This window comes from Drosophila guanche, unplaced genomic scaffold (genome assembly GCF_900245975.1).
Source record: "Drosophila guanche unplaced genomic scaffold, DGUA_6, whole genome shotgun sequence".
In the NCBI taxonomy this organism is placed as follows: domain Eukaryota; kingdom Metazoa; phylum Arthropoda; class Insecta; order Diptera; family Drosophilidae; genus Drosophila; species Drosophila guanche.
Window position 1 is genome coordinate 871045 of NW_022995756.1, and position 12889 is coordinate 883933.

At 38.5% G+C, this 12889-nt stretch overlaps 2 protein-coding genes across 2 annotated transcripts; one reads left to right on the forward strand and one right to left on the reverse strand.

The window, feature by feature from the left end:
• The first annotated feature begins 1334 nt into the window (after window positions 1-1334).
• On the forward strand, window positions 1335-12835 carry LOC117590141 (rabankyrin-5). Its single transcript, XM_034282514.1, has 7 exons — window positions 1335-1464; window positions 1736-2478; window positions 9881-10015; window positions 10071-10165; window positions 10232-11097; window positions 11169-12591; window positions 12657-12835. The coding sequence occupies exons 1-7, from the start codon at window positions 1461-1463 to the stop codon at window positions 12793-12795; spliced, it is 3405 nt and encodes a 1134-aa protein (XP_034138405.1). The 5' UTR covers window positions 1335-1460; the 3' UTR covers window positions 12796-12835.
• On the reverse strand, window positions 5309-8073 carry LOC117590154. The gene is made up of 4 exons (XM_034282540.1): window positions 7893-8073; window positions 7426-7552; window positions 5784-6028; window positions 5309-5711 (listed from the first exon to the last, which is right to left on the reverse strand). Exons 2-4 carry the CDS (start codon window positions 7502-7504, stop codon window positions 5487-5489), a joined length of 549 nt encoding a protein of 182 aa, XP_034138431.1. The 5' UTR covers window positions 7505-7552; window positions 7893-8073; the 3' UTR covers window positions 5309-5486.
• Window positions 12836-12889: the final 54 nt, after the last annotated feature.

The window sequence follows — 12889 nt, forward strand, 5'->3', positions numbered from 1 at the left end:
GCGAAAACCTTCCAAATCTACAAAACTAAAAACGCCATTCCGTAGGGAATGGCCTTATCTATCAGATCACCAAATTGGGATCCGATAGGCTCATTATTATAGCCAGAATGAAGAAATGAATTTGCAGTGGCTAAACCCACCCTGTCCCGCAGCTTTTGTTGTTCTTTTCACACTCTCTCATTCACACTCTGCTTCTGCTTCACTCGGCCCCTGCCTCTGCTGACTTTTAAGCCACCCCGTCCCGCAGCTTATATTTGTTTTTTTTTTGTGCGGGCGCTGCCTCTGCCGCGAGTCTGCAGTGTGTGTGTCTAGGCAGGGTGGCGAGCTAACGGAGCGTGTTGGTGTGAGTATGTTGTAGACACTGAGTGTCTACACTGAGTAGTGTTTACAAAACACCGCTAAGGTGCAGATGTAGTCCTGAGTGCCGGGTATAAAAGTTGTGACGCTTAAGAAGCATCTCACACGTCCCTTCTCGTTTTTTTTGTGTGCGGTCGCTGCCTCTGCCACTGCCGTGAGTTTGCAGTGTGTTGGTCTATGGAAGGGGGGCGAGCTAACGGAGCCTGTTGGCGTGAGAAGTGTTGTAGATGTAGATGACAGATGAAGAAAAAATTTAAAATTGGACAAATAACCACTAAGGTAGCAAGCACGTGGGGAACATAACCTCTACGCCAGGTAAGTATTGGAGCAAAGCTGTAACCAAGTTACATATTACGACGTGGCGATTTCCCCCTTGAAAGGCGGGTGGCCAAATAATTCCCCTCTACCTAAGGGTAGAGCGGTAACTTAAAACCTCAAAAAAAAAAAAAAATAACCACTAAGGTACAGATGTAGTACAGAGTGCGTCTCACGCGTCCCTTCTTGTTTTTAATCTACTGAGTTTAACCTGCATCAGGTTGCCGTAGTGTTCTGCTTACTTTGTGAAAATTTGCGAAAAGTAAATAAAACAGTGAATAATAAATTGATCCAAACAAGAGATTAGGTATAGTGGGTAGCTCTTGCACTAACAGATTAGGAAGAAAATCAGCGAAATACTAACACTATGAACAAATGCATTGGCAGATTAGGAAGAAAATCAAGGATGAAAGCGCCGACCACATTGAGACAACCCATATCTGCGAGAAAAAAACAAGAGGTCCGTTTTTCTTTGGATTCTAGCTATTTCATGTCTAAGCTAGCTAGCAAGATAAATAACATAAAATCAAGAATAATAAAGGTATTTTAGCTGTCAATAATTATAAAAAAAGAAGTCGGTATTATGGTTAATGGTACACCATGATGGGTATTTTAAAAATATTTTAAGTGAACATAATTAGCTGAAAAGAACCAGTTCCGCTGCGAATTGAACACAGCTGCTTTTCCAGCGATAACAATAACAGCCGTCTACGCCTCAAATTAAATGCACAGCGTTTGGCTAAAATAAAATTTGACTATTCATTTTAAAGATAACAATTTGAAATATAATGGGTATGTTTAAAAAATAGGCGGTAATTGTTATCAGTTTCCGGTGATTGCTCATATTTACGTACTATCAATTGTTTTATGTTTTTATTTTACACACACATTTTTGAAGGGGTGCATGTTCATGCATCATGCAGCTAAGCTTGTACATATGTATGTACGTTTGTGTGTTTTTGTAAAAGCTCTTCTATGTATTGGCTAATTTTAATGTTTAAGCATTTACATTCTTGTACATATGAATTTCTTTATTTTCAATTAATTAAATCCATATTTTCAGGTTGCAACGACGCAGCTTCCGTTCAAAAACTGGAAAAGCACTTGGCGTTATTAAAGGAAGAATACACAAAGTTGCAGCGCAGTTATACGGAGCTGGAGCGAAAGTTTAACGAAGTTGTTGCCTCATCAGCAGATGCAGAGCTCTCTGGAGAACTCAGCAGTTTTGTCTCCAGATTAGCATTGACAGTGGCTTCATTGTACGGGCGTCCGACCTATTCAGATGTTAACATCCGAATAAACACGAAAACAGTTCCAGCACATAAGTTTGTCCTTCATGCTCGATCAGAGAAATGGCGCGAAGACGTTCTGGGAAGCACTCATGAGCTCGACTGGAGCGATCTAGATGAGGATGTTGTCATGGCTCTGTTGCGTTGGATTTATACCGATTTAATTGACTTACAGCACGACCGATTGGCTTTGGATATACTTAAAGCTGCGCATCGATTCGGGCTACCTTCCCTTTTAGGCTTGTGTGAGCGAGCACTGGTAGCTTCGGTTGGAGTGAGATCTTGCGTGCGATTTTATTGTGTGGCAGAAGAAGTGGCAGCGTCAACGCTTCTGGAATATTGTTCCGGTATTATATCAACGCACTGGGATGACCTAACAGCCCAAGACTTTGAACATATGTCTGGTCCATTACTTTTCAAAATGCTTAAGAATAAAACCAAATACCCACTACACGCTGCAGTGCGACTGCTGAGGGAAGACGTCGTGTTCCTGTGCCTTGTGGAAAATGATGACAAAGTAAGTTCATTTAAAATTATTTCGTGTCCACTATAAATATTGAAGTGGGCGAACCAGGTCTTCCCAGATCGTACTAATCATATCTAAATTTCAAAAAATCTAAAAACGCCATAATATAGAATGATGCTACTAATGCACCACCAATGCATTGCAATGTTTAGTTCCGCAACCAATGCACTATGCTGATTTTGACCACTTTTTCTGACCAAAACCCATTTAACAAAAGTATTTAAAATAATATATTCTTAACAGCGATGTATCCGAAAAACACTGATCTTCAAAGTGATGTACATAGTCTACAATTTAACAGAGTTTACCACTGTTAAGAAATCTGTTAGCAAGCGACACGAAAGCTCTATTAATTGAATAGTTTAATTTTAGTTCAATTGGTACTACGCAGCCTGATCAGACAGGTTTTAATTATGATTTTTGACTCTGACCAGATTAAATAGTCTTCATATTTTATTTGCCAGTTGTGCAGAGTATTTCCTACTTCGCAAAAGTACATATATTATACCCCCTGCCCTTATTTGTGTAAGCAAATTTCAGGCAGATTAGAAACTTGGAGAAAATAGTACATACGTGCTTCAACAAAATATGCTTATTGACATGACGCACATTGGGCATACGTCTTCCGAAAGTTCATAGACTCATAACGCTAAGAGTATGCATGCAAGCAGATCTAGAATACGTGGGCACATGAAGCAACTATATAAGGAGGCCTCGTCGGTGGCAGAGTTACTCGCTGCTTTTCCCAATTCTCAGTGCTCGTTTGCTTGTCGATGCGAAAAGTTGGTTGCGGACAAAATTTGATTTCAAATTTTTTCAAAATTGTTATATTTTCAAAACACAGACTACTATTATTTAGCAAACTATTAAAAATTAAATTATGAAACAATTATTATGTTTTTTTTACATTGCCTTGAAATGATTAATCAGCACACTCCATGTCGTTGCCCTCACACTTACAGCGAGAGCCCTTTCACTCGCACTTTTCACAACTAACAATTATTATAGTCAGAATGAAGTCATTAATTAGCAGTGCCTACCCCCACACTCTGCTTCGTGCAGTGTGCGGCTCTAGGGGAGGGGGGCGAGCTAACAGAGCGTGTTGACGTGAGAAGTGAAGAGGATGTAGATGACATATGTAGAAAAAAATCTTTCATACCCGGCACTCAGTCAGTGTACCTGTACCATATTGTTTTTTTTTTTTCAATTTTACATTTGACATTTTACATTTTTTCTACACCTGTCATCTACATCTAAATAGTTTCTCACGCCAACACGCTATTTTCGCTAGCCCCCCTCCACGTCAGAGGCAGAGGCGCGGCAGAGGAAGTGTCCAGAGTGTTAATGAGAGAATGTGAAAAAACAGCAAAACCTGCTGGACAGGGTGGGTTTAGCCACTGCAAATTAATTTCTTCATTGTGGCTATAATAATGATCAAATTTGGTGATCTGATAGATATCGTCATTCCCTACAGAATTGCGTTTATAGATTTCTTTTATCTTCAAAATTGTAGATTTGGGAGTTTTTCGCCATTTTTCGGGAGCGGGGCTAATTTTTGAAATACACTTGTTTCAGTGTGAGTATACAGCAGTCTGGAGCCAAGCATTTGGTGCCTCTAGCTCTTATTGTCTCTGAGAACTAGCCGACAAACAAGACGGACGGACGGACAGACGGACAGACAAATGTGGCTCAATCTACTCGGCTATTGATGCTGATCAAGAATATATATACTTTCTGGGGTCGGAAATGTTTCCTTCTGTGCCTTACATACAACCGTTATTCGCACAAATACAATATACCCTATTTACTCTTCGAGTACCGGGTATAACAAAAAACCGTTAAGGTGCAGATGTGCTACTGAGTACTGGGTATTAAAGCTGCGACTCGTAAGAAGTGTCTCACACGTCCCTCCTCTTTTTATTTTGTTTTGTTTTTAAACCCGGTACTCGAAGAGTAAAGTTGATGTATGTAACGCAGGGAAGGAAACGTTTCCGACCCCATAAAGAATATATGTATATTCTTGAGCAGCATACATATGTATGTCCGTCTTGTTGAGCGCCTGGATCTCAGAGACTATAAAAGCTAGATCATTTTTATAGCCAGAATGAAAACAAATCGAAAAGAGCGTGTTGGCGTGAGATGTGACGTTGATGACATATGTATATCCATACATATGTAGAAAAAAAGTAAAATGTTAAATTAAAAAAAAAACACTAGAGCGGACCATCCACGATGGAATATGTTCGGAAAACATGTTGGGTTCGAATCGTTGGTGGTAGTGTTCGGGTCGACATTTCGAGTTCGAGTTGTGTTCGAAGAGAATATAAGTTATTCTATCTTCGTTGTGTTCGTGCTAACATGTTCGTCAATGGATGGCAATTTCGGCACGAACATCATTTGTAAAAATTGTTGCTTGAGTGAACCACCTTCATTTAAAATTTCAAAACAATTTTTGCAAGAATTTATACATTGCCTTTTTTCTTTTTTTTCTTCAAACATATATGTATTTCCATTAAGGCAATTACTGTCTCGGTGTCTGCTGACATTGTTACTCCTTGACCATTTCAAAAAAATTATGTTTGCGAGAAATGTTCGCACTTGTTGGTGGTCAAATGAAATTCATATTATACAACATATTTTCCAACAAATTCTACCGGGTATAAAAGTTGTGACGCGTAGGACGCGTCCCTTCTAGTTTTTTGTTAGTTTGGTTAGGGCTGGTGAATGTTGTTAACTATCTTTAATTAATCCCTGGAGACGTGAGGCTAAGTCTCCGGTGATAATTTTAATAATAATAATTATTTTGAACAATGTAGTATTATTCGTTGTTGTACAGTATTTAATTGAACCAATTTTCATGAATATCTCTATACTTTTAACTAACTATGCGTCATTTACTCGTATGCTAAATTTGCACATGTAATCAATTATCACAATTAAGCACTTTAATCTAATCTAAAATATGATTTCCCGTATGTATGTTATTTCAGTCGGCAGGATTAGGTACTCCGAGAAAGCATGAGCCACAAGGTTCGAAGCAAAACAATTAGGATCATAATATTTGGGTCAATGCTAGGCAGACTTGATGAATTGCACAGCTCTCCGCGGCAGTAACAATTTATTTTTGCTGACCCCGCCAAGTGATTGTCCTTTACTTCTGTGCACCCCTCATCGTACACTTCCTGGACCAGGTGCTCCTGTTCCCATTGCTTATTGCGGAATATCTAAGAAAAGAACAGGGTACCAGTATCAATCACAAGGGCATTCACATATATCGCGTCAATAATAGATCACACCTGAGTGGTATTCTTTTGTTGGGCGCATCCTCTTGTCACAGCTTCTTGCTTTTGACCATTTTGCAAGTGTAAAATAGAGATTGTTTTCAAACACATTGTTGAATATGGACAGTGCGTCGTGTAACCTGCGTTCTCCTCAAATTTCGAGCACAATGGGGTTGTAATTGTTCGGTTCTCTATGACATACTTTTCTATAGTTACGGAGCACTTATAACATTGTAACATATCAGCTAATGATCCTTTGCCTGTAAGTAAAAGAAATGTTTAATGTTCGGCATTAATTCGAAAGTTGCATTAAACTATACTGAATCTGGAATTTTGTATTTTTAAATTTCAAAGACTAACATCGGGGATCCTAGTGCAGCAATACGTTTTTGATTTTTAGAATATTCATATTAACAAGACTCTCACATATTCGTACCTCTTAATTACTTTGCAATTGCTTAATTCTCAGTAAAAAAAAATCATTTATCCATTCAGTCAAGAAAAATTGTTACATTATCAAAATTGTTTATATGGTTGAGTTTATCTAAACATTTCTGTCTGTCTGAGTTTTGAAGCATGGAATCGTATCGACAGAATAACAGTGAATCAACTTTCAAAAAACCAAAAACCTTCGATACTCAATAAAAACTAGTTTTGTATACTCACATTTGTAATTTCGAAATGAGAAATACATATATAATATTACAAGAGGGATTGGTCACAGTAACATGTTTAGTTTACCATAAAATAATACAATCCATCAGATTCAAACTTATACACTTATGTAAATACGTCAGGTGTTCTATTTTTTGTGGTCTTTTTTGAATATTTTTTGTTACATATTGTATATGTACATACATGCATGTTTTTATTTTGTATATATATATGATATATGATACACGTTTCTCAGTTAATACGATTATTTGTAAGAAATTCTCTCTTAGAGTCGCTTCGATATCGTTGAGCACTTTTAAATACTCACATCAGCGCGAGAATGATAAGTGTATAATTATAAACTTTTCTGGAGAACTTAATATACATACTTGGAATTGTTTTAGATCTCCATTCTTTAGAAAGTCATAGCTCAATCGTTAACCAGTAGCTTCTACACAGTGGCTCGATGCAAGGCTCAAACATTTTGCATGTATGTACATATTTATGTTTTTACATATGTATAGTTCCCTCTTGAAGAATTCGAAGTATGATACGTCTTAAGGTTCGCCATAACGCAAAAAGTATATGGATATGCACATATGTACATACATACATATGCATTTAAAGTGATGCATTTATTTATTTAATTGCAATTTTTAGCTATCTATAGAAAAGAAATCGCGTCGGTCATCGACACAGAACTGTTTTAATGTACAAACATATGCATACTATTGTGATAAAACGAACATACTCTTCGACTGCGTTCAGCAAAGTGAGGAGTCTGATACAAGTTTCCACTAGTAGTCGAATTGCTTTAAAACTAAGGGTCTATTTTGAGTAGGAAAGGGACGGTATCGACTGTTGTAAATATGCAAATAAGTAAATTTCTTTCTGTACATATACATATACATACATATCTACATATCTACTGGAATTATTACTTTGAAACCTTTAAACATAGAGAGTAATTTAAATGAAATATGTGTCCACAAACAATACAAACCTAACGTTACTGCAACGAAAAATGAAAATACTCCGTTCAAGATGTAGCCTCTGCTACCTGCTTCAGGACTGCGTGCCATGGTTGTGTTTCAATGTTTCTGCCAATGCTCCCGCGGGTATTAATTAATCTAAAGTTTAGAAAATCGAAAGTACAAGAGTTTACTACATATTTATATGTTAGAATCCAGTCAACTACATACATGCATACATATGTATGTTTGTACATAATCTGATTTCCAAACTTTTGTACGCACATTCACATTCAGTCATAGACCTGTTCGCCGGTAATGGGCGAAAGTGGCCCTGAGCCAAATACTCGTACACGCATACACGTGTATGCATTTATATATACATAAATTCATATGTACATGAATTAACTCAGCAGTGCATATATTCATACACGTTTCACTTATGTACATGTTTAAGTGACCAACAAATAACTTAAGAATACAAAAAATAATATCTTACCCAAAAAACGTGCATATGTACGGCTCATTCTACGCAAAACATATTTGTTCCAGCAAACAAACACACGCATTACTATGAGCAAGTGGCACAAATTACGAAGCACTGGTTACTTGTAACTAACCTACTACTAGCCGCCACTGCTCTGCTCAATAGAATTTAAACAGCTTTGAAACCTATGAACGTATATACATACTTATATACATATGTATGTATATCGATCGACATGTTGAGTTAGAGATGGTCAGTGCTCTGCGCTAAATTCCGAGCCTGAATAACTAAATTTGGAGCTGCGAAACCATCACCAGTCGAACTGTACCCTATCGATAAATAACATTCAACTGCCACCCCTCGATTCAAACTTTAAAAATGTTTTATTATAACATAATATCTTGAAGTCGTTTTCGCTCTGGCTATTACTATAGATTGTAACCCATTATTTATGTTAGTCTAAATCTGGGCCGAATAATGTATACATAGATACATACGAATGTATATGATGGGCTGTTTCTGATCGTGCGTGTTCCAAAGCTCACGAACTGTTGCCGCCCGTCTTTAGTTTACATTTTATGCGTACGTAAAAAGTTAGTTGCATATGTAAATAAAAACATGAGTATGTAGATGACTTGTTGCAAACACGTACCTACATTTGTTTTTATTATACCCGGTACTCGGGTACATATGTATGTATGTATATTGTATTTGTAGTCGAAAGTGGACAAAAGGAAACGTTACGACCCCACTAGGTATATATGTATATATTACTGATCAGCATCAATAGCCGAATAGATATAGCCGTGCCTGTCTCTCCGTACGTCTGCTCTTACGTCTTGATGAGCGCCTGCATATCAGAGACTATAAAAGCTCCAGCATCCAAATCTTGCATCCAGATTAATCCGCAGCATTTGCTGTAATATCACAGTGTTACAAGTGCATTTCAAATTTTTCGAAACTCTGTCATATCCACAATTGGGAAGATAAGGCAGAACTAAGAACTGGAGAGCTGACTGAGTTCCGGGTATAACAGTTGTGACGCGTGCGAAGCGTCTCACACGTTATTCAGAATTTTTAAGTCAGTGTATTGAGGACGTTTTCTGCTCTGAAATTGATACTTACCGATTTCGGGTGCAACCTTCTTTTAAAAATATTAATATTAAATATTAATACTAAACGAGAAGGGACGTGTGAGACGCTTCTTACGCGTCACAACTTTTATACCCGGCACTCAGTACTACTTCTGCACCTTAGCGGTGTTTTGTCAAATTTAACATTCTTCATCTGTCATCTACATCTAACACACATCTCACACCAACACGCTCCTTTAGCTCGCTCCCCTTCCCTAGACCCACACCCGGACAGACAGACATGGCTCTATCGACTCGGCTATTGATGCTGATCAAGAATATGTATACCTAATGGGGTCGGAAACGTTTTCTTCTGTGCGTTATTTACTCTTCGAGTACCGGGTATAACAAATAATATTATAGGACCATTTTAAAGCCCAATATCTTTTTAGTAAAAGTTAGTTTGCTGTCTTGAGGGAAAATCGTGTCGGGTAATTTAATTCATGTCCATCAAATAAAATTGGAAAATAAAATTATGTATATAAATAAATGTATATAAATAAAGCAAAAACCTTAATTGTTCCTAAAAACACACAAACATAAACAACTTTTCATTTCCGCGCCTAGGACCTTATAAGGAAGTTTCATTTTCTTGGATTATATTTTTTTAAACAATTAGGTCATTTTCATTCACAAAAGTTGGTGTTTTTAAGTTTTTGGTAGGTCAGAAACTTTAAGAGCACCCATCGTTTGTACACAAATCCACATCCACCCTGAATACCATTATATGCTTCAACTCTTCGACAACTGTGAATAATTAATATATACCTTTGCATATCATGAACGGACCAAAATGCGAACATAGATTATAACAGGTCGCAAATAGACGTACATTTTCTAATATGTGTACCATTCCTAATTTTCTAGTTACCAGAGTTGGTAAACAGTTTGTCTGAGCATGGTCAACTGCCGCTTCAAATGGCCCTATCGGCAAAAAATTACCAGATAGCTCAAACGCTTGTGGAAAACGGAAAAGCCAATATTAATGCGTTTGATGCCCAGGTAGGCACAAAATAAAATATAAAGCTTTCCTTTAAGTAAATATAAATTTTAACAGGGATCTACGCTACTAATAGATGCTTTAAAAAAAGGTGATGTCTTTTCAGCGAAATTTCTTTTGGACCACAACTGTCTTTTAGATCTTTTATCCAGGTAAAAAATCTCAGCTTTTATCGCATCCAATCGCTTAATATATAGGTGTGAACTTTCGTCTTTCAGACCCTCGTCTGATACAGCCCTTCATATCATATGCACTTACGCTGAGAGTCGGACTGAACGCGAGACATTTAAACAAATAAATGAATTAGGAAAACAAATTTTACAGCGCAAAGCCAACGTTAACATTCAAAATGTTCGGGGTGAAACGCCTTTGCACGTTGCAATCGAAAGCCAAAATACCATAATGCTAAGTCATCTACTTGAAGTGCCTAATATCGACATAAATATGCGCTCATTCGATGAAAAGTGCGCTCTTGAACTATGCTTAACGTTAGAGAACGCCGATTTCAAGTTGGCTCAAAAACTGCTCGAAATGGGTGCTCGAACAACTCATATAAAGTCTGCAACTGGAGACAGCCTGCTTCAGGTGCTCGTCATGGCCGGACAACGGTTCGAGGACGCCGCCATGTTTTTGACAGACTATGCAAGTCTCGACCATTTAAACTCTAGTGGACTGTCTGCTTTACATATGGCAGCGAGACAAAATATGCCCAACCTAGTAACAAAATTGCTCACAAACGGTGCGTCGTGCAATTTGCAATCAAATGAAACCGGGATGAAATCAGCTCTACATATGGCAGTCGAAGCCAATGCAATTGGTGCTATAGAAGCTTTTACTCAGCTGGAAATTAATGCAACTGAAGCTCTTGATTTCAACCGCAAAGATAAAAATGGCGACACGCCACTAGGCCTATCCTTAGCTCTGAATAGAACTCATTTAGCCCCCATTCTTATAAAAGGTGGTGCTGATGTCAACGCAAGAAATAGAGACGACTTTACCCTTTTGCATCAAGCAATACTCAACAGCGATAGTGGCACGGCATTATTTTTAATAGAGAATGGTGCAGATATAAACGCGGTGGCAGGTAAAAAAATGAATGAAAACACTCACAGGGTCTTTGACTTATTTTACTTTCAAATTTTACTCCATTTATAGGTAAAAAGGATTCTACGTTGCAGCTGTCTATTAAGAAAAACCTTCCAAAAGTCGTGGATGCCCTGTGCACACATGGAGTTGCACTGAATGCCGCCGATGGAAAAGGTGATGCACCATTGTGGACTGCTTTGGAATTGGAATTCTATGAAGTTGCGCAGGTACTTGTGCGCCATGGCGTTGATACAGACTGTTGGAGCGAAGGTCCTGAAAGATGCCAGCAGACGCTCCTACATCGCGCAATAGATGAGAACAAAGAGTCTATTGCTGTCTTCCTTATTCGTAGCCAATGTGACATGGACTCTGCCCGTCAGCCAGGACCGGATGGCGAAGGTGGAGACGAGGTTCGAGAAAAAGCATCCCCATTGCATCTCTGTTGCCAATGGGGTCTCACCAAAGTACTTCAGACACTAATTGATCATGGAGCTAATGTGAACGTACTGGATGCTGAGAAAAAAACGCCACTTCACATATCTATTGAAAACCAACATGAAGAGATAATAACTATTCTTCTTTGTCACCCTGGTATAGATCTAAAGTTACGTGATATTACTGGAAACACACCTTTCGCATCCGCCTTGGCCATACGCAACCACAAGGCCGCACAGCGCATATTAGATCGACTTCCTACGGCGGCGGAACAAATGGATCAACGTGGTCGCAACTTTTTGCATTTAGCAATCATGAAAAATGATTTAGAAAGCGTTCTGTTTTTGCTTGCTATACAAGTAGATGTCAATTCGCGTGTGCATGATGCCAACCAATCCACGGCCTTGCATCTGGCAGCTGCGTCCGAAAACGAAATGATCACTAGGAATTTACTTTTAGCTGGTGCCCGTATTAATGAGCGTGATGCTGTTCAGAAAATCCCGCTGCACATTGCAATCGAGCGGGGAAATATTTCAGTCGTATCGGCGTTGATCCAAAACAGTGCCGACTACGATGCACCTGATGCCGAAGGTAACAATGCCTTGCATCTGGCTGTGCGGGGTGGCCAACTTTCAATTGTGCGGGAACTTTTGACGGAGTCTAGGGTAAACGCTGAGGCAATAAATTTGAAAGGGCGCAATCCGATGCATGAACTGTGTCGTGTGGTGGAGGACAATACAGCCGCTGCCATTTGTGAGCTGTTTTTTGAGTGTATGCCAAAGTACCCCATAAATAGTCCTGACATGGATGGAAATACGCCGTTACTGCTCTCCTTCATGCGTGGCCAAGCGCCTCTTTGCAAAGTCCTTGTAAAGGCTGGGGCATGTTTAGGTACTGAAAATAGGGAAGGAATTAATATCTTTAATTTCAAATTAGCCACTGATCAACTTCTCCATAAGTTGTTGGACCAACTACCACAGGAGTCACCTTGGGCAGAGTCCGACTTGTGCCAAGAATGTACCACAAAATTTTCTATTACGATGCGAAAACACCATTGGTCAGTATTTTAAAACTAAATTGACATGAAATCTTTCTCATTTTTCTCGTTATATGTTTAATTAGTCGCCATTGCGGACGGGTCTTGTGCTCCAAGTGTTCCAGCAACGATGTGCCTATTATTAAGTTCGGAATAAATAAGCCAGTGAGGGTATGCAGCGTTTGTTTTAATGTGCTGCAATGTGGGAATGGAGCATTTTTGTAGTCATTCCAATTCTTTTACAAAAATATAATGCCATTTGTTAAGATGTTTAAATAAAAAATTTTGCATTAATATTTATTTTATGTACAAAAAACAC